This window comes from Poecilia reticulata, chromosome 17 (assembly GCF_904066995.2).
Source record: "Poecilia reticulata chromosome 17, P_reticulata-male-v2, whole genome shotgun sequence".
Taxonomy (NCBI): Eukaryota; Metazoa; Chordata; class Actinopteri; order Cyprinodontiformes; family Poeciliidae; genus Poecilia; species Poecilia reticulata.
This window is the reverse complement of record NC_088846.1, coordinates 30,063,526-30,084,494: the sequence shown is the minus strand read 5'-3', so window position 1 is coordinate 30,084,494 and position 20,969 is coordinate 30,063,526. Positions and strand designations below refer to the sequence as shown.

Genomic DNA, 20,969 nt, shown 5'->3' with positions numbered 1-20,969 from the left:
GTTTCCCCCCCTGGTCCTCAGGCCCCCTGCTCTGCATGTTCTAGATCAGCCTCTGTTCCAGAACAGCTGATTCAAATGACTGCATGACCATCAGGTGCCTGTTGGTCACCCAGAGTCCAGGTGGCAGAAGGAAACACCTGCAGGACGGGGGGCCTGAGGACCAGGAGGAGAAACTCTGGATCAAAGAAACTAAAAGCACAAAAGTTGGAGCCAAGAAAACATCCCGGAAGTATTGATTACTCTCCAGTTAATAAAAATAATGTTTGCTAACGCTTTTCTACGCTGCGCTGAAAAATTCAACTCGCCTGTTTGCAGCTTTCACTGAGTTCAGGGCCAGCAGCATGTAACCAGCCACACAGAGAGGGGGCGCTGTTTCCCTACTGCACTGATGCATAAAGCAACCTAAACACTGGAACTGCACCTCCACAATCTCACCAGCAGAGGGCGCCGTGCCCTTCACAGACTTAAATCTTTCTTCTCCATCAATATCAAGCTGGTTCGGTTCGGTTCGGTTCGGACCGGGAAGCAGGAGGATCAGTTGGTACCGATCTAAGTAAAACCCGAAGCAGAACTGGGCAGCAATGGCGCTTTAACCTGGAATAAAACCACCAAGATGTGAGCCGAGTGAAGTTAATGGTTTATTACAAACCAGCCACTAAAATGCAGCGGCCATGTTTCACTTTAGAGTCAATGAAAGGTTTGTGGAGAAGAAGCTGCAAACAGAGAGGCGGTCCTCTCCGGAACCGGCCGGTCGGTCCTCCCCCGCCACCGGAACCGGCCGGTCGGTCCTCCCCCGCCACCGGAACCGGCCGCCTGCCCTGCAGACCAGCTGAGGTTTTGTGTGAAACTTCTAACAGAACCTCGGTTCCGTTCTGCGAAAACCAAACCACGTTCGGGTGTCTGGATCTGCTCGGAACCAGAAACCAGAATATCGACCTGTAACCCACTGTGGTTCATCTCATTTGGACCAGAACCAGTGATCCAAACCCGGAGAATCCACCTCTACTCTGGACCTGGTTCCGACCAGAACTTGGATCATCGACAGCTGCTCCTCGAGAGGCTTTTATTATGAAAACCTCCCAGGAAGTTGAGTCTGCAGCCCTCGGAACTGTTCGGCCAAGTTCGGCTCCGCTCGGTTTATTTTCGTCTCCGCCTCCAGCTGAGCGGAGCGACAAGAAGTTCGGACACCGAGGAGCCCAGAGCTGCCGCGGAGCCGAACCGAACCAGGAACTGGACCTGGACCACAGTGACACCACGGCGGAACCGGGACCAGCGCGGTGAGCGGACCGGGACCGGAACGGAATCGAAGACGGCGTCATTCATCTCCAGAAGTCAGGGAGGTTCGGGTCGGACAGGCGGTTCGGGGCAGCAGAACCGTGTCAAAGTGGACCGCCGGCGGCTGCAGACAGAACCATGTACCAAGTCCAGGTGAGTGAGCCCAACAGAACTCTAGCAGAACCCAGAGAGCTTAGGGATGGTTCTGTTCGGAACCCAGCCAGGAAAGTTCCTCCGGTTCCGAAACTCAAGGTTACTACTGGGTTCTAGAGAACCGGGTCAGGGAGAAGAACCCGAATTTATTTGCTTCTTGGTTCCTTAAACGACGTAAATGTGGTTCTGACCCGGTTCTGAAGTAACTGAGTTTGTTCTGATCGGAACCAGAACCAGCAGAACTTTCAGTTCCTGAATCTGTTCAGGTTCTGAACCAGGTTCTGGTTCCAGTGGACCAAGATGGGTTGGACTTCTAACCACTGAGACCAGAAATATGAAGCAGGCAGAACCAGAACCAGATCCAGAACCAGAACCAGATCCAGAATCAGAACCAGAACCAGATCCAGAACCAGAACCAGGTCCAGATCCAGATAGCAGCGTCGCCTCCATGCGGTTCTACAGGAAGCCGAATCCTCCAGTCCTGATTGTCGTTTATCAGGAATCTGATCAGAACTTTCCTTCAGTTCTTCATGTTTGGGTTTAGTGGAACCAGACCGGACTGGACCTGAAGAACTCCGTCCGGGAAACAACAATATTCCCAAACATTCCACAAAATTTCATCATGACTCCTAACGTCAGAGTGCAGCGTTCAGGAACGCTGCGGGAACGTTCAGGAACGCTGCGGGAACGCTGCGGGAACGTTCAGGAACGCAGTGAAACATTTAGGAACGCTGTGGGAACGTTCAGGAACGCTGTGGGAACGTTCAGGAACGCTGCGGGAACGTTCGGGAACGTTCAGGAACGCTGCGGGAACGTTCAGGAACGCTGCGGGAACGTTCAGGAACGCAGTGAAACATTTAGGAACGCTGTGGGAACGCTGTGGGAACGTTCAGGAACGCTGTGGGAACGTTCAGGGAACGCTGCGGGAACGTTCAGGAACGCTGCATGAACATTCAGGGAACGCTGTGGGAACGTTCAGGAACGCTGTGGGAACGTTCAGGAACGCTGTGGGAACGTTCAGGAACGCTGCGGGAACGTTCAGGAACGCTGCGGGAACGTTCAGGAACGCTGCGGGAACGTTCAGGAACGCTGCCTCTGTTCCCTGAACGTTCTAATGGAACTTCCTGCTGATTTCTGGCTTCCTCCTGCAGTCTGCCATCTCTTCCAGACGGATCCTGGTCTTGGTCCTTGTTCTGGTTCTGGTTCCCTCAGGGAATAATTCAAGAACTCCTTCAGATCCTATCAGATCTGTTTCTGTCTGACCAATCCGGTTCTGATTTGACTGATCAGGAGTTCGGGTCGAGTCTTTGTACTAAGGACGACCAATCAGAGCGCACGTCTGTGACGGGAAGATACGCTGGAACCAGACAGGAAGGAGACAAACAGGAAGAGGAAGAGCTTTCCAGCCCAGCTGACACAGGATCTGGTTCTGTATGGAGGAATTTTCTTGCCATAATCCAAGAGCACACATTTTCATTTTGAAAGCAGGACTTCATGTCTGTCTTCTCACACTTACTCTCTGCTCGCTGTTGGAAACGCCTTTTGGCTCAGTCGCCTGGCAACCTCTCAGCCAATAGAATGAAAGTGTTGTACTGGGTGTGTTTGTTTCCTTCTAGCGGGTGAGCCTGTTATTGATTATAGCAGCGTTTCTCAACGGGGCGTTCAGAGGACGGCAGGGGGCGCTGCGATGCCTCTGGGGCGTTTGGTTGAAGGTAAACCTTACATCTGAAATGCACAACAATACCAGTTTAGACTTTGATCTACTTGCTAAAAACTGTATTGTGTAAAATTAAATCATGCCGCAAAATGAACAGCATGTTCTCTGCTGCGCCAAGAACTGATGGTAGCTTCACCGCATCAGTTCAGCGTCACACCGGCTGATGACGGCGCTGTGATTCACTGGTCAGATCATTTTATAGAGTTAAAGTCGGTGCTGTAAGTGGTCCAGTTTGAAACGGTACCACAGCACCTTTGAATTTTAATAATCAGAATGCAGAAATTGTTTCCGTTGTTTTAAAAGGTTTATGTCAGTCTGCCTTTTCCCCATCGATACGCTTCCCCACCGCCCTGCACCTTAAGGAGTTAAAAAAAGACGTTCACATTGCGCAAAACTCTGAAACAGGAGAAGCGGGACATGAAACGGAGCAACGAACTAGATGTGAATTATGGCATAAAAACAGAGAATCTGACGCTGAACAGTGAAAAATCAACACATGATGTGAAACATGACGATTAGGCGGCGCAGCAGGTGATGAGTGAAGATTACTGATGGTGAATAAACGATAAAATAAATGTAGCAACAGGAAAGAAACTAAAGTGGACATAGCAATAAACCAAGAGAGGATAAAACTAATCAAAGGAAACTAAATGAAATGAATGAAGAACAAAATGCAAGAATAAACTAAGAAACTAAAGTAAATACAGAGGAATAAACTGGTATGGCAAGACCTTTAGAGCAATAATTAATACAGAGACTGTATGGCAAGAATAAACAGACACTATTTCCAGATAAAAGGTAAAATAATATTGTTTTAGTGCCATGGGTTTGTTGAGACCACATCTAGTACTGAGAATAAATATATCTTACAGACCATAACAGTAAAGAACTGATCACTTATTTATGTTTTAATCAGATTTGATATATTTATTTCTTCAATATTATTGTTCATGTCAGTGTTAATGTCATCAGGCTGATGACTCCATGACACTTTGACTCATTAGGATTTGATTAAGAACCAGATTTGTTCTTTGTAATTTCTGTCCAGTAAAACTATTAATCTATAATCAATAGTCAGGTCTATATAAAGATATAATCCATGTTTCTGTCTCATATTTGTATTAAAAGGAACTTTAGTTTTTCCACTGAAAGCTCTGGTTTGAACAATAAATGCCACATGAAGTTTTATGGATGATGCTCTGATGTCCCATTCTCCTGAAGGCAGCACAGAGCTGCACCACCAGGGTTAGGATGTGACGTCCTTCTTTCAAAATGAAAATGTGTGCTCGTCAATTATGGCAGGAAAACTCCACCATAGATCTGGATCAGGTGTGACTGAACCTGGACAGCAGGAAGTTGAGCCTGTCAGTCAGAACTCAGGGCAGCAGCCTGGCATGACGCCGATGACTCCTTCCACTGAATGTGGGCGGAGCTAAAGGTGATGTTCCTCACCCCAGCTTCCTGTAGGTTTAATGACGACCTCTGACCTCCTGAGTGAGCTGGATGTGATGACCTCTGACCCTGCAGCAGAGGGAGGAACCCTGAGATTCTGGTTCCTCTGCAGCAGATGGTGTGTCCTCTGCAGGCTCCTGTAGTTACAGTCAGGGTGACCGGGGCAGTGTGTGTGTGTGTGTGTGTGTGTGTGTGTGTGTGTGTGTGTGTGTTGGTCTAAAAATAAACGGACGTTCTGCTGAACAAACATTCCTTCACCAAACAGAGAATCTGCAGCAGAACCTGAAGAACCGATCAGTTCTGCTGATCAGCTCCTCGTATCCATAACCGATCAATGGATCTCAGTCCCGGGCCTGAGTCCAGAACCAGAGGGAGTCAGAGGTCTGATCAGCAGAACCGGGTCTGAAGCGACAGAGGAGCATCTGATCCCCCCAAAGTTAAAATGCTGCCGCAGCAGAAACACACACACACACACACACACACACACACACACACACACACACACACACACACACACACACACACACACACACACACACACACACACACACACCGGCTTCACAGGCGGCCGGCTGACCCTGAAACACAGAGTGAGGAAACATTAAACACTCTTCATCACTGTGCCGAGCCCCAGCTGCTCCTCTTCATCAGCTGCTCCTCTTCCTCCTCTTCCTCTAACCCTTATTGATTAAGGCTTCATTCTGTCGTTTATCAGCTGAAGGATGATGTCATGACTCCTGTTAAAGTCCGGTCCGGTCAGAACCAGAACCAGAACCAAGGCTGCGTTCTGTCTGCAGGCTCGGTTCTGATTTCTGTATTATCGGTTGTGACCTGCTGCCTGTAGAGGACCTGCGTGAAGCTGACACCCCACCCACGTCAAAAAATCCAGCAAATAGTCTGAATGGTTAGTGCTCCGTTTGTGCAGGTTTGTGCCGTTAAAATTTTCGTTTGTGCAGTTTTGGTTTCTGAGATATTAAACATTATTTTTTAGGTCATCTAGAGTTCACCATCCCCCCATATCGCTCCAAAACAAACCAAAGTGGGCTAGTTCGTTAGTGCTCCGTTTGTGCAGGTTTGTGCAGTTAAAATTTTCGTTTGTGCAGTTTTGGTTTCTGAGATATTAAAAGTTATAATTTTGGCCGATGACGTCACCATCCCCCCATATCGCTCCAAAACAAACCAAAGTGTGGGCTACTTCTTGTAATTCTTCAGATTCTCAGCTGTTGTACAATGTGTACATTTTGTTTTGAACTTCAATAAAGACTTAGAACAAGAAAAAATGTGTCTCATTTCAAGAAATGTTTTAAGATAGCAATGTTTTTTCACGAACGTAGCGCACAATAATTGAATCCTGCTAATAAAGGACATGCAGCCTGACCCTAACGTAATGTGTATAACCTGTTCAACTGTGCTTTGATTTCGGAGGTGGTCTGAAGAATTATATTCACATTGTTGATGTACTGTCTGCTGATTATGCAGCAAACGTGTAAAAAAATTACATGAGCCTATAAAGGCCAATTTGCTAGTTGCTTGAGCAAAGATTTTGCCGAGTAAAACGGAAATGTGTCATTATTTCAAAGTTCATCCAAGTAATGTACTTAATATTTAGTAAATATAGTTTCAATGCAACGACTTTCATTTCATCCAATTTCTTAAATTAAATGTGTATGGGCTTCAAGGAGACATGTTTTGCGAACTTTGACATAGTTCTCACACAACTGGGATTGGCTCCACCCACACTGTAGTGAGCCTCCTGCCCCCCCCCTCCCATCTTGTTTTGCAGAGCAAGTGTAATTTCAACCTCTCGTTAATATTCTAGCGGTCTCAAATCGTTTTGAATAAGTCATTTTTGGAATTTTTTCAACCCCGATTTTGATTTTTTAACAAGGTAAAATCAAATTAATGCTCAACTAGCAAATTGGCCTTTATAGGCTCATGTAATTTTTTTACACGTTTGCTGCATAATCAGCAGACAGTACATCAACAATGTGAATATAATTCTTCAGACCACCTCCGAAATCAAAGCACAGTTGAACAGGTTATACACATTACGTCAGGGTCAGGCTGCATGTCCTTTATTAGCAGGATTCAATTATTGTGCGCTACGTTCGTGAAAAAACATTGTTATCTTAAAACATTTCTTGAAATGAGACACATTTTTTCTTGTTCTAAGTCTTTATTGAAGTTCAAAACAAAATGTACACATTGTACAACAGCTGAGAATCTGAAGAATTACAAGAAGTAGCCCACACTTTGGTTTGTTTTGGAGCGATATGGGGGGATGGTGACGTCATCGGCCAAAATTATAACTTTTAATATCTCAAAGATGAAAGCTGCACAAACGAAAATTTTAACGGCACAAACCTGCACAAACGGAGCACTAACGAACTAGCCCACTTTGGTTTGTTTTGGAGCGATATGGGGGGATGGTGACGTCATCGGCCAAAATTATAACTTTTAATATCTCAGAAACCAAAACTGCACAAACGAAAATTTTAACTGCACAAACCTGCACAAACGGAGCACTAACGAACTAGCCCACTTTGGTTTGTTTTGGAGCGATATGGGGGGATGGTGAACTCTAGATGACCTAAAAAATAATGTTTAATATCTCAGAAACCAAAACTGCACAAACGAAAATTTTAACGGCACAAACCTGCACAAACGGAGCACTAACCATTCAGACTATTTGCTGGATTTTTTGACGTGGGTGGGGTGTCAGCTTCACGCAGGTCTGTAGAGGGCGCTGTGACGTCAGAGTTCACTGAGGGTCAGAGCGCCGCCTGGTGGCTCAGACTCGGGTCACATGGATCCAGGCTGCAGTGAGTCCTGGAGCCGCTCTGAAGGTCAGAGGTCGAGCTGAGCGCTCTGATTGGCTGACGGAGCCGTGTGTTTGCCTGCTGCAGGAGAGCCGCCCCCTGCTGAGCCCCTCCATCGATGACTTCCTGGCAGAGAGCCGCAGCGAGGCCGCCTGCGGACGACCCCCGACCTCCAACCCCGCAGGTACGCTCAGCAGGAACCGCTTTGCTAATGACCTCTGACCTGCTGCGGGTCGGGCCGCATCGTGTTTCCCTGAACTGGACCGGAGCAGCTCTGACCCGGTTCTGACCCGATGCCCTGTCTGTCTTGCTGCAGTTCTGTCCACGGCTCTGGACCTGGTGGACCTGAGCGACCCGGCAGAGACCCGGCACCACCGGGTCGCCAAGAGTCCAGTGAGGAGGACGGCCGGGTCCAGGAGCCCCCGGCACAAGACTAGAACCAGAACCGAGGAGACGGAGCTGGTCCCGGTCCAGTTGGAGCGCCGGCCTGCCGGGCCCGGAACCCCTGACAGGACGTCCCTGGACTCGGGTAAGACGGACCGGTACCAGGTCCAAATCGGTTCTGGTTCAGCTGCCAGGAGCAGACAGGTTCCCTCTGAGGTCCATCAGAACCCAGGAGTTCTGGTTCGGATGGACCTCATTGATTCTGCAGAGAACATCATGGAGGTTCTGGACCCGGCCGGACTCAGCTGGAGGTTCTGGACCCAGCTGGAGGTTCTGGACCCGGCTGGAGGTTCTGGACCCAGCTGGAGGTTCTGGACCCGGCTGGAGGTTCTGGACCCAGCCGGACTCAGTTGGAGGTTCTGGACCCAGCTGGAGGTTCTGGACCCGGCTGGAGGTTCTGGACCCGGCTGGAGGTTCTGGACCCAGCTGGAGGTTCTGGACCCAGCCGGACTCAGTTGGAGGTTCTGGACCCGGTTGGAGGTTCTGGACCCAGCTGGAGGTTCTGGACCCAGCTGGAGGTTCTGGACCCGGCTGGAGGTTCTGGACCCAGCTGGAGGTTCTGGACCCAGCTGGAGGTTCTGGACCCGGCTGGAGGTTCTGGACCCAGCCGGAATCAGTTGGAGGTTCTGGACCCGGCTGGAGGTTCTGGACCCAGCTGGAGGTTCTGGACCCAGCTGGAGGTTCTGGACCCGGCTGAAGGTTCTGGTTCATCCTGAGGCTCAGCAGCTTCATTTAGTTAAAAGCTTTGAAGTCCGCCAGTCGTCATGACGACACCTTAATCTGAGCTTTTACTTTAATGAGAACTTCCTGTTTTAGCTCACAGATCACGCTGAGGTCAGAGGTCAGGATCTGCTCTCTCTGCTTGTCTTCCCAGTCAGCCTGTCCTCTCCTCTGGACAAGTGGGACGAGATGGACCTGGACCTGGAGGACGGGGGACGGCGCAGACGCTGCCAGGCCAGATGCACCTCCCACCACTCCTCCAGCGAGTTGCTATGGTAACCGACCCGCCTCAAGCCAGACCCGTGAAGCGGCAGCCGACCGTTCCGGCTGGTTCTTCTCTGGGTTCTGGTTCGACCCGGTTCTCTCCTCAGATTTATTTACAGGACGCTGGTTAATTCCAGCAGCAGCCTGTAGGGGCAGCAGAGCTGACCTGTAGTTCCAGCAGCAGCCTGTAGGGGCAGCAGAGCTGACCTGTAGTTCCAGCAGCAGCCTGCGGGGGGCAGTAACTATGGAGAGCACCAACACTGAGTAGCTTTTCATCAAAGTGGTTCCAGAGAAGAAGCCGACATGTTTGCTGTCAGCTCCATGCTGTTCTTTTGTGTTTCTGATGTTTTCATGCATCAACCATGTTGCTGATGCATTAGGGTTAAACCTAACATGGTGGAAAAGGTTTATGTGTTGCTAAAGCTAACATGATGTAAACATTGTGTCGCTAAAGCTAACATGATGTAAACATTGTGTCGCTAAAGCTAACATGACGTAAACGTTTTGCTTGATCTTCCTTTGTTCTTTCCTTCAGCCATGTGGATGTTAAAAATAAAAATTAGATTTTAAACACTCACCTGGTCGATTGGAGGTCGATTGGAGGTCGATTGGAGGTCGATTGGAGGTCGATTGGAGGTTGATTGGAGGTCGATTGGAGGTCGATTGGAGGTTGATTGGAGGTCGATTGGAGGTCGATTGGAGGTCGATTGGAGGTTGATTGGAGGTTGGAGGTCGATTGGAGGTTGATTGGAGGTTTGAGGTCGATTGGAGGTTGATTGGAGGTTGGAGGTCGATTGGAGGTCGATTGGAGGTTGATTGGAGGTCGATTGGAGGTTGGAGATTGGAGGTCGATTGGAGGTTGGAGGTCGATTGGAGGTGGATTGGAGGTCGATTGGAGGTTGATTGGAGGTTGGAGGTCGATTGGAGGTTGATTGGAGGTTGGAGGTCGATTGGAGGTTGATTGGAGGTTGGAGGTCGATTGGAGGTTGATTGGAGGTTGATTGGAGGTTGGAGGTCGATTGGAGGTCGATTGGAGGTCGATTGGAGGTTGATTGGAGGTTGGAGGTCGATTGGAGGTTGATTGGAGGTTGGAGGTCGATTGGAGGTTGATTGGAGGTCGATTGGAGGTTGGAGGTCGATTGGAGGTGGATTGGAGGTCGATTGGAGGTTGATTGGAGGTTGGAGGTCGATTGGAGGTTGATTGGAGGTTGGAGGTCGATTGGAGGTTGATTGGAGGTTGGAGGTCGATTGGAGGTTGATTGGAGGTCGATTGGAGGTTGGAGGTCGATTGGAGGTGGATTGGAGGTCGATTGGAGGTTGATTGGAGGTTGGAGGTCGATTGGAGGTTGATTGGAGGTTGGAGGTCGATTGGAGGTTGATTGGAGGTCGATTGGAGGTTGATTGGAGGTCGATTGGAGGTTGGAGGTCGATTGGAGGTGGATTGGAGGTCGATTGGAGGTTGATTGGAGGTTGGAGGTCGATTGGAGGTTGATTGGAGGTTGGAGGTCGATTGGAGGTTGATTGGAGGTCGATTGGAGGTTGGAGATTGGAGGTCGATTGGAGGTTGGAGGTCGATTGGAGGTGGATTGGAGGTCGATTGGAGGTTGATTGGAGGTTGGAGGTCGATTGGAGGTTGATTGGAGGTTGGAGGTCGATTGGAGGTTGATTGGAGGTTGGAGGTCGATTGGAGGTCGATTGGAGGTCGATTGGAGGTTGATTGGAGGTCGATTGGAGGTTGATTGGAGGTTGATTGGAGGTTGTCTGTCTGTCTCCAGGTCTGCAGAGTTTAGGAGAGATCCTCTGATGAAGAGCAGCTTGGACGATCTGGACTTCTTATCTCAGAACCAGGTTGGTGCCACTAGATTCTGCTGAGGAACCGGGCCTGACTCGGTACCGGGTTCTAGCTTGGTACCAGGTGAGCAGTTGTGGGTTCCGTGGTTGGATGTCATTATCCAACCATCAGTCTGTTCAGCATCCATCCAGTGACATCACCCCCATCACTAGGCTGAAGGGCCGTCCTGTTCCCATGGTAACCCGGTGGGTGTCCCTGCTGTTCTCAGAGACCAGCAGATTGTGTGGAGTTCAGGGAGCAGGGGATAAAGCTGGCTTCTGTTTACTTTGACTGGACCGCTGGATGACTTCTGTCTCCGTCTCTGCAGGACAGCAGCGTGTCCAGACTCCGCAGACGGACTCGCTCTCTGCTGGCCAGGAACGAGTCCCTGGAGGACGAGTTCGTCCGTGCAAAGGCGGCTGTTGAGGTAAGACCCGCCTGCTGTGTCAGCCGTCCGTCCCTGACCTGTGACAGGAAGTGTCCCTCCAGCGACTTCCTGTCAGCAGATGGACAGTTGAGCCCATGTCAGAACCAGAACTAGTATTTGAAGCGTTTCGACCCATAACAAAACTGTACCGACACTGTGTTACTGAATACTGACACCTGCTGGACATTAAAAGTCCCTACAGGCAACGTAGTGATTTGATGACCTCGTCCAGTGGTTTCTATTTCTGCCCCCCTGTGGATCACAATTAGCTGTCTGGTTGAACGATATGTGTGATTCTCCCTGCTCTACTCAGCCCGGCTGAACATGGACAGCAGCACCAGCAGCCTGCAGGCTACTTGTTATCAAGCTTAAGGTGCTGTATTGATATTAGCTGGTCATCGTTTAGCTTTTAGCTAACTGTACCTGCATCCAGCAGCTTCACTCATCTCAGTCGGTTAGTTTGGGGGAAAAACTGAAACGTTCATGATCCTAACACACCTGTGCAGCTCCGCCCAGCAGCAGCAGGTCTCCTTCACAGGTGTAAACCCAGCGTCGTAGCGCTCATGTTAGCAACGGATGAAACAGTTTTAACTGCTGATGAAAGTGACACAGATCTGTGGAAGCCTCTACTGTTGGCCGTTCTAAGGTAAACACCCAGCGCATGGAGCGTTCAGGTTTTCTTTTGTTTTCATCCAGACGGCTTCCTGCGCCCCCCTGCAATGGCACGGTGCCCCCCGTAGGGGGCGCGCCCCACAGTTTGAGAACCTCTGACCTAGGCTATACAATAAGATTTAAGTCTTTGTATTTTATTGAATGTTATATATTATGTCATATCTTCAGTTAAATGTAAATTATATTTGATATTCAGTCAATAAATAATGTGAACATTTAACTGAATGTGTTCGGAATGAGGATTCTTGTGGAAGTTTTTATTTTTTTTCCACAAATTTTCATTAAAAAATACATTTTTCCAACATTTGGAAATGTAGTGTGTTGCACTCTGGAGAGAATTTCTGCTGTAGAACAGATGAAGTATGAATACATGTGAGATGATTGATGAAAGCAGCAGGAACCTGCAGAACGGCTGATATCTGAGTTTATCTGGATCCTCATGAGGCCTCAGCTTTGAAATTCATTTCAATAAGACGGTTTAGTCAAACATGTGCAACACTTAACCTGCAGAACATGACATGAAGGTAAACTAAGAGTTTCAGCTGAATTTGGGTTCAGATCCAGTAGAAACGGACCAGAACCGGATGAAACCTTTATTTCCCACTGTGAGATCCAACTGGTCCCACTGAGGAAACCTCAGTTTGGAAACACTTCCTGTTTCACATGACCTGCTGAAACCAACACGCCCACCGACCCGGTTTGGTCTCAGCGCCGACGCATCGGTGAACCGGACCAGAACCACAGCACCACCTGGAGGCCGATATCTGGACCTAATCTCCAGGTTCTGGTCCAGTAAAGTCCATTATCCAGGCGGAGGCTCTGAGACCTCCTCCTGGTTCTGGTTCTGGTTCTGGTGCGGTTCCAGTGAGGAGGAGAGGAAGTGATGTCAGATTTACTGGCGCTCCCACCGGCTCGCCTCAGTGGACCAATCACATCGCTGCTCTGACTGGAAGCTCCTGATTGGTCTGCTGGAACCAGAACTTCCTGCTGATGCAGAAGGATTTCCTGGTGGGACAGAACCTGGTCTGAACCTGGTCTGGACCTGATCTGGACCTGACAGAACCTGATCTGGGCCTGGTCTGGACCTGACAGAACCTGGTCTGGACCTGACAGAACCTGGTCTGGACCTGACAGAACCTGATCTGGGCCTGACAGAACCTGGTCTGGGCCTGACAGAACCTGGTCTGGACCTGATCTGGACCTGACAGAACCTGGTCTGGACCTGATCTGGGCCTGACAGAACCTGGTCTGGACCTGACAGAACCTGGTCTGGACCTGTCTGTCCCAGTGCATCTGGTGAGGCATCAGCAGACCTTGAACCCAGTGAAACAGATCGATGAGGGAGGTGTTGGGTTCTGACCGGATCGGGTTCTGACCGGATTGACCAGAACCTTCCTGTTCTCAGATTTCAGCTGACTGAAATTGGAGAAGATCAGATCTCCATCTGCTGAGTCGGCGGTTCAGTTGGTTCTGATCCGAGAGGGTCGGTCAGAGGTCTGAGCTCAGATCTGAGGGGTCTCCCACCCCGGTCCTCAGGGCCAGCTCTTCCAATGATGACATCATTTCCTCAGTCTCCAGGTGCTGCAGGGAAACGTCTCATCATGGAGGACAGGAGCCCCTGAGGACCGGGGTGGGAGACCCCTGATGAAGAACCAGGCTGCTGCAGGGACCAGTTTGACCACAGGGGGGCGTAGTTCAGCCGCTTGGTGGAACCAGCTCACTGCAATGTTCTGAGACGACCGTCAGGGTTCTGGACGGGTTCTGGTTGATGTTATGATCTGGTTCCGATCTGGTTCCCATCAGTGTTCTGATCGAATTCTGATCCGGTTCCGATCTAGTTCTGGTTGGTGTTCTGATCAGGTTCTGGTCTGGTTCTGATCAGGTTCTGGTCTGGTTCTGATCAGTGTTCTGATCAGGTTCCGATCAGGTTCTGGTTGGTGTTCTGATCAGGTTCTGGTTGGTGTTCTGATCGGGTTCTGGTCGGGTTCTGTTGCAGTCGGACACAGAGTTCTGGGACAAGATGCAGGCGGAGTGGGAGGAGCTTGCTCGCAGGGACTGGCTGGAGGAGGCGGCGAGCCAGCAGAAGCCGGCCCCGCCCCCCGTCTCACCTGTGGAGAAGGTAACGCCCTGATGATGTCACCTGGTTTTCTCCTGCAGCTTCCCAGCATGCATCACTGCCTTGATCTGGAGTTAATCTGCAGCTTTAGTCCAGCAGCTTCCATCCAGACGGCCAGCGGCCCTAATCCTCTAATCCTGTCGTGGCTCAGGGTTACGTCACCATGGCAACCGAGGTGACGCAGTCTAAGCAGACCGCCACCAACATCCTGCGGATGTTTCACAATAAAAGCTCACCTGCAGAAGGGCTTTTATTTTGCAACATTAGGAGGATGGAGGCTGGTTTTGATGGGGTCAACAGGAAGTACCACCACAGGGCGGTACTTCCTGTTGACCTCTGTGGTTCTGCAGGGCGGTACTTCCTGTTGACCTCTGGTTCTGCAGGGCGGTACTTCCTGTTGACCTCTGGTTCTGCAGGGCGGTACTTCCTGTTGACCTCTGTGGTTCTGCAGGGCGGTACTTCCTGTTGACCTCTGGTTCTGCAGGGCGGTACTTCCTGTTGACCTCTGTGGTTCTGCAGGGTTACCTGTTCAGCGCCACCAACCCGTACCTTGACTGGCCCAACGCCTTCGCTGAGGGTCAGGAGAAAGCTGGAGAGGGAGACCTGAACGCTGCCGTCCTGCTGCTGGAGGCGGCCATCTTGCAGGACCCCGGTGACGCCGAGGTGACCCGTTGGTTGGGTTCTGCCGCCTTCCAGTCTCTGACCATCGCGACTCACCGGTGACTGTTTCCTGTTGCAGGCGTGGCAGATGCTGGGAACGACTCAGGCTGAGAACGAGAACGAACAAGCCGCCATCGCCTCGCTGCAGAGGTCAGACCAGCTTCCTGTCTGATCTGTTCAGCTCTGGTGAAGGTCACTAACTGCTCACCTGCTGCAGGTGTCTGGAGCTCCGCCCCAACAACCTGCCGGCCCTCATGGCGCTCGCCGCCAGCCTCACCAACAGCAGCCAGCTGCCGGAGGCCTGCGACGCTCTGCGCCGCTGGATCGGCCACAACCACAGATACCGACACCTGGTCCAGAGCAGGAGTCCGCTACGGGGTTCCCCAGCCACACCACGCAGGGGCCCCAGCGGCTCCACACCCGCAAGGTAACGCAACACCTGAGCTGGACGTCAGCGTGACGGCCCGGAGGAGTCCGGTTGGCCCGGGAGACTCCGAATGTCCAAGGAGGAATCTGCAGATGCAAACAGCAGGTGGCGCTGCGTAAATACAGCCGATGTTTTTCTTTCAGCTCGGCGCTGCAGGAAGTTCTGCTGCTCTTCCAGGAAGCGGCGCAGCTGAACGTGGATAACGTGGATCCGGACCTGCAGACCGGACTCGGAGTTCTGTACAACCTGAGCTCAGAGTTTGATCGGGCGGTGGAGGCGTTCAGCGCCGCGCTGTCCGTCAGACCGCAGGTAGCACCGGACCGCTGCTGGTTCTGGTTGGGCCCCGGCAGGCTGATGATGTCATGATGACCTCACTTCCTGTGTCCGTCTCAGGACTACCTGCTGTGGAACCGGCTGGGAGCGACGCTGGCTAACGGCAGCCGCAGCGCCGAGGCGGTGGAGGCGTACAGCCGCGCGCTGGAGCTGCGGCCCGGCTTCATCCGCTCCCGGTACAACCTGGGCATCAGCTGCATCAACCTGGGCGCGCTCAGGTACCGCCGCCCCAGCAGCCCGCTTACTGGGACCTAGGCTTGTTTATGACCCGGTTCTGGTTCTGGTTCTGCAGGGAGGCTGTCAGTAACTTCATCACGGCTCTGAAGCAGCAGAGGTGCAGCCAGGGCTGCAGCCAGCTGCAGATGTCCACCAACATCTGGGCCGCCCTGCGGATCGCCGTCTCCATGATGGACGACCCCGGGTTGGACCGGGCCGCCAGCCTGGGGGACCTGGACCTGCTGACCAGAACCCTGGAGGGCGGAGACCTGTGACCGGGTCAGAGGTCACAGGACGAGAACGCCGCTGCACCTGAAGCACAACCCTTTAACCTGGAGGACCTTCTGCTGGAGCTCCGCCCCCTGACCTCTGACCTGTCAGCAGAGCTATTTTCTCTCCTTCTGTATCTAAATGTCAGAGGAAGTCCTGCGCCTTCAGCCTGACCTCTGACCCCGTCAGCAGCTCCAAGCTGAGCGGATTGTAGCGCAGACGTGGGATCAGAACGAAGAAGAGTTTGTATTAATAGCAGCGGCGTTTAGTACGGAGGCCTAGAGGGGACATGGGGACGCAGTGACGTCCTGCTCAGTTATGACTAGAGATGTGCCGATCAGGGTTTTTCCTGCCGATACCGATCAACCATGAGGGCCGATCACCGATACCGATCACATAATTATTATTTATTTATCATAAACACTACCGGTTACATTATGTGGGAAAAGGAACCATGAATTCACCTCAATTTAGACAAAAACTTGTTTTTAATAACTTTTTCCAAGAAGAAAACTAAACAAAAAGGCATTGTGCAAATTGTCCTGTTATCAGTAAAACTATCTTTAACAGACTGATAACATATGGAGGCTCTGAAGAGCCTAAATTTTGCAAAGAGCCAAAATAAAACCTCAACATTGCCAAAAAGATTAAAGTATAAAACTTAACATTCAAAGGCAAAAACAGGATCCATTACAATAAACAGAGTTACTGAATGAAAACTTCCTGTTAGCATGGCGGCTAGCTGATTACTGCTAGTTCTGAGTGGCTGTTTCTGACTGAGCGGAGTAATTATGCAGAGCAGGGAGGAGATCGATTATTTTATTAGAGATTATCTGTCTCATGTTAGGACAGCGAAAGTTTTAATGTAAAATGTATTTTTTAGGTTAGATGCTGCAGCTTTAAGCAGAGGTTCGGTGTGAGAGTCACTACCAGGTGGAGCAGAAGCGGCGCTCCGTCTGTGAAATATTACTACCTGTAGCGTAGCAGCGGTTCAATAGCGAGAGCAGAACCAGCGTCTTACATCGCAGCTCAAGACTTAAATCATTTAGCGGGTTATTTGTTTAGCTTTCTGACCGTCATGCTAATCCGGGTGAGTGTTTGTAGCTGTGCTGCTTTACCTGCTATCTGATCCTCCATATGTCAAGTATAACATTGTTTTTATGTCTATTAGCTTCATTGTGTTGATGCATTTTGACCTGCTTCAATTTTCCGCCGCAACACGCAAACGTCCCCATTCACTCAGTGCGTCATAGTTATAGTTCCACATCGCTCAGGATTTGTTGCTGCGCGTTTGCAGAGTGAAGGAAAGAGGAGACCAGCTGCACAGGCAGGCTGAGAAATGAGATGCAGGTGATCGGCAACAAGAGACAATGATCGCAGATCACCGATCATACACTTTTCACGGAAATCGGCTGATTATGATCGGTGACCAATCGATCGGCACACCTCTAGTTATGACTGAAGCCGTTCCCACTGGGCCCCGTTCCCACTGGGCCCCGTTCCCACTGGGCCCCGTTCCCACTGGGCCCCGTTCCCACTGGGCCCCGTTCCCACTGGGCCGTTCCCGTTCCCACAGGGCCCCGTTCCCACTGGACCCCGTTCCCACTGGGCCCCGTTCCCACTGGGCCGTTCCCACTGGGCCCCGTTCCCACTGGGCCCCGTTCCCACTGGGCCCCGTTCCCACTGGACCCCGTTCCCACTGGACCCCGTTCCCACTGGACCCCGTTCCCACTGGGCCCCGTTCCCACTGGGCCGTTCCCACTGGGCCGTTCCCACTGGGCCCCGTTCCCACTGGGCCCCGTTCCCACTGGACCCCGTTCCCACTGGGCCCCGTTCCCACTGGACCCCGTTCCCACTGGGCCGTACCCACTGGGCCCCGTTCCCACTGGGCCGTTCCCACTGGACCGTTCCCACTGGACCCCGTTCCCACTGGGCCGTTCCCACTGGGCCAAGTTCCCACTGGGCCGTACCCACTGGGCCCCGTTCCCACTGGGCCATTCCCACTGGGCCCCGTTCCCACTGGGCCGTTCCCACTGGGCCAAGTTCCCACTGGACCCCGTTCCCACTGGACCCTGTACGCACTTCCCTGTTCCCACTGCCCCGTTCCCACTGGGCCCCGTTCCCACTGGGCCCCGTTCCCACTGGGCCGTTCCCACTGGGCCCCGTTCCCACTGGGCCGTTCCCACTGGACCCCGTTCCCACTGGGCCCCGTTCCCACTGGGCCCCGTTCCCACTGGGCCATTCCCACTGGACCCCGTTCCCACTGGACCCCGTTCCCACTGGGCCGTTCCCACTGGACCCCGTTCCCACTGGACCCTGTACGCACTTCCCTGTTCCCACTGCCCCGTTCCCACTGGGCCCCGTTCCCACTGGGCCCCGTTCCCACTGGGCCGTTCCCACTGGGCCGTTCCCACTGGGCCCCGTTCCCACTGGGCCCCGTTCCCACTGGACCCCGTTCCCACTGGGCCGTTCCCACTGGGCCCCGTTCCCACTGGACCCCGTTCCCACTGGGCCCCGTTCCCACTGGGCCCCGTTCCCACTGGGCCGTCTTACTCTCTGCTCTAATCTGAGGCTTTCAGGAAGTTTTTCCATGTCTCCATGTGAAATATCTGAAGTTTTATATCTTTTTCTTTACGGTAGAAATGAATCACAAACCTCTGATATGAACAGAAACTTTCCATAAGAAGGAAAAAATCAAATTACATCCAAACTATCTGAGTCATCAGGATAATAAATCACCTGAACGGTTGAAGTTTCCATCCCAACCTGCTCAGTCAGACAAACATGAACTGAATGAATCCATTTGAATCAGTTCAGAAGAAGCAGGTGTTCAGTGAGGCTCTTCATGAGAACGTTTGGAACCGACTGGAAACCAGCAAACGTTGCAGTCATGACCCCCAGAGGCCTCCGTAGTTTCATCAATATTTATTAATGCTTGAATATTAACGTCCGTATGAGCCGCAGAGCCGAGTCGGGAGGTTTTACTGAGTCACCAAAATAAAAGCTCAGGTGACAGCAAAAGGGGCGGGGCTTAAACTGCAGGTAAATACATACATAATACTCAGTGAAACTATTTATTAAGTTATTAGTGAGTAAATATTGTCAGTATTTCTCCTCAGGGCGTCGGAGGATCTGCTCTGTTTTACCTTCTGACTCACCATATTCATATATATTCATATCTAAAGGCTTTTTTAATCAGCGGTAACAATAAGCTCATAGCTGAACCCAGAGGTCAGAGGTCAGCCATCTCTCCATACAGACACAGATATTTGGTTCCTGTTGCCAAGTTTCCAAAATGTAGTTTAGCAAAGTTTTATCATTTCTTATTCCTTTAAATGCAATTTCCATTTTCTCCTAATGAGGGCGCTGTGTGTCGTTATGTGGTTGTTTTTATGGTTTTTAATACGTTAGTGTTTTGCACTGTTGCACTTTTAATCCTGTTTAGTTCATTTTTATTGTGTTTAAGACACTTCACACATAAAACCTATTAATCTGTATTAAAGACAATAATCAGTTCAGTGTTTATCGTTCATTTTCCTTCCATCATCATCTGGACTCAAAGATCGGTTCATTTCCACCGACCAATCAGAGCCGAGATGAGACCTGCTGAACGCAGTCGCCATGGAGACGCCAGCAGGTGGCGCTAACATTATCAGACCCCATCACAGTCCCTACATGACAGCATCACCCCTAGCAACGGGCTCACCACACCTAGCAACGGCCTCACCACACCTAGCAACGGGCTCACCACACCTAGCAACGGCCTCACCACACCTAGCAACGGCCTCACCACACCTAGCAACGGGCTCACCACACCTAGCAACGGCCTCACCACACCTAGCAACGGCCTCACCACACCTAGCAACGGGCTCACCACACCTAGCAACGGCCTCACCACACCTAGCAACGGGCTCACCACACCTAGCAACGGCCTCACCACACCTAGCAACGGCCTCACCACACCTAGCAACGGCCTCACCACACCTAGCAACGGCCTCACCACACCTAGCAACGGCCTCACCACACCTAGCAACGGCCTCACCACACCTAGCGACGGCCTCGCCACACCTAGCGACGGCCTCACCACACCTAGCGACGGCCTCACCACACCTAGCGACGGCCTCACCACACCTAGCGACGGGCTCACCACCCCTAGCAACGGCCTCACCACACCTAGCAACGGCCTCACCACACCTAGCAACGGCCTCACCACACCTAGCAACGGGCTCACCACACCTAGCGACGGCCTCACCACACCTAGCGACGGCCTCACCACACCTAGCTACGGCCTCACCACACCTAGCAACGGCCTCACCACACCTAGCAACGGCCTCACCACACCTAGCAACGGCCTCACCACACCTAGCTACGGCCTCACCACACCTAGCAACGGCCTCACCACACCTAGCGACGGCCTCACCACACCTAGCGACGGCCTCCCCAGACATAGCAACGGCCTCACCACACCTAGCGACGGTTCATGCAGCACTGAGGATTAAATATAATTTCTTAATTCATATATTTTTACGTCTTTCATCCTGCAGCTCATTGATATGTTCCTGGACTGGACAGCATCTATTAGTCGCTATGTGATGCTTGGAGTCCAGAAAACCTTTCAGTTCCAATGAAATCTGTCACTAACATGTCAGTGAGGTCATTTTATTTATGCAGCTCGTTTCCAGCAACAAGGCAGTTAAAGAGCTTTAAGAGTTAAAAGGAAATACAAACAAAATGACAAACACTGAAAAAACAGGAAAGAAACGGATCTAATGTTCTAAACTAAGTTCTGCTGTTCAGGGTGGCTAAGTATCTAATTCCATTTCTAAATAGTGAAACTACAGTTTGTGATCAAATAAGCTACAGAGTGATGATCTAAATCCTTTTCTGGGTTAAAAGTAGGATCATTATCAGATATGTCTAAATACATTTAATTAAGCTGAGAAAACTGATGTTTGATACCTAAATTCTCTTGTTTCCATTTAATTATGTCAAAATGTCAAATTTCCCTCATCTGGTCGATGGTTGTATTTGAGCCTGACTGTCATAAATGTCGCCATGTTTTATGAACATCCGCTCAGTTTTCACTGCTGGTTCAACGTTTAGCCGCAGTAAAGGTGCAATAAAGCCGATAAACGGGTGAAGAACCAAACTAGACCAAACCTCGTCTATCCTG

At 51.0% G+C, this 20,969-nt stretch overlaps 1 protein-coding gene across 1 annotated transcript; it reads left to right on the top strand.

Annotated features, from left to right (window-relative positions):
• The first annotated feature begins 415 nt into the window (after positions 1–415).
• Positions 416–17,356, top strand: pex5lb (peroxisomal biogenesis factor 5-like b). Its single transcript, XM_008402651.3, has 13 exons — positions 416–1,428; positions 7,504–7,600; positions 7,733–7,945; positions 8,735–8,855; positions 10,620–10,692; positions 11,004–11,102; positions 13,771–13,893; positions 14,410–14,553; positions 14,630–14,700; positions 14,768–14,977; positions 15,121–15,286; positions 15,371–15,528; positions 15,603–17,356. The coding sequence occupies exons 1-13, from the start codon at positions 1,414–1,416 to the stop codon at positions 15,799–15,801; spliced, it is 1,689 nt and encodes a 562-aa protein (XP_008400873.2). The 5' UTR covers positions 416–1,413; the 3' UTR covers positions 15,802–17,356.
• The last annotated feature ends 3,613 nt before the right edge of the window (positions 17,357–20,969 follow it).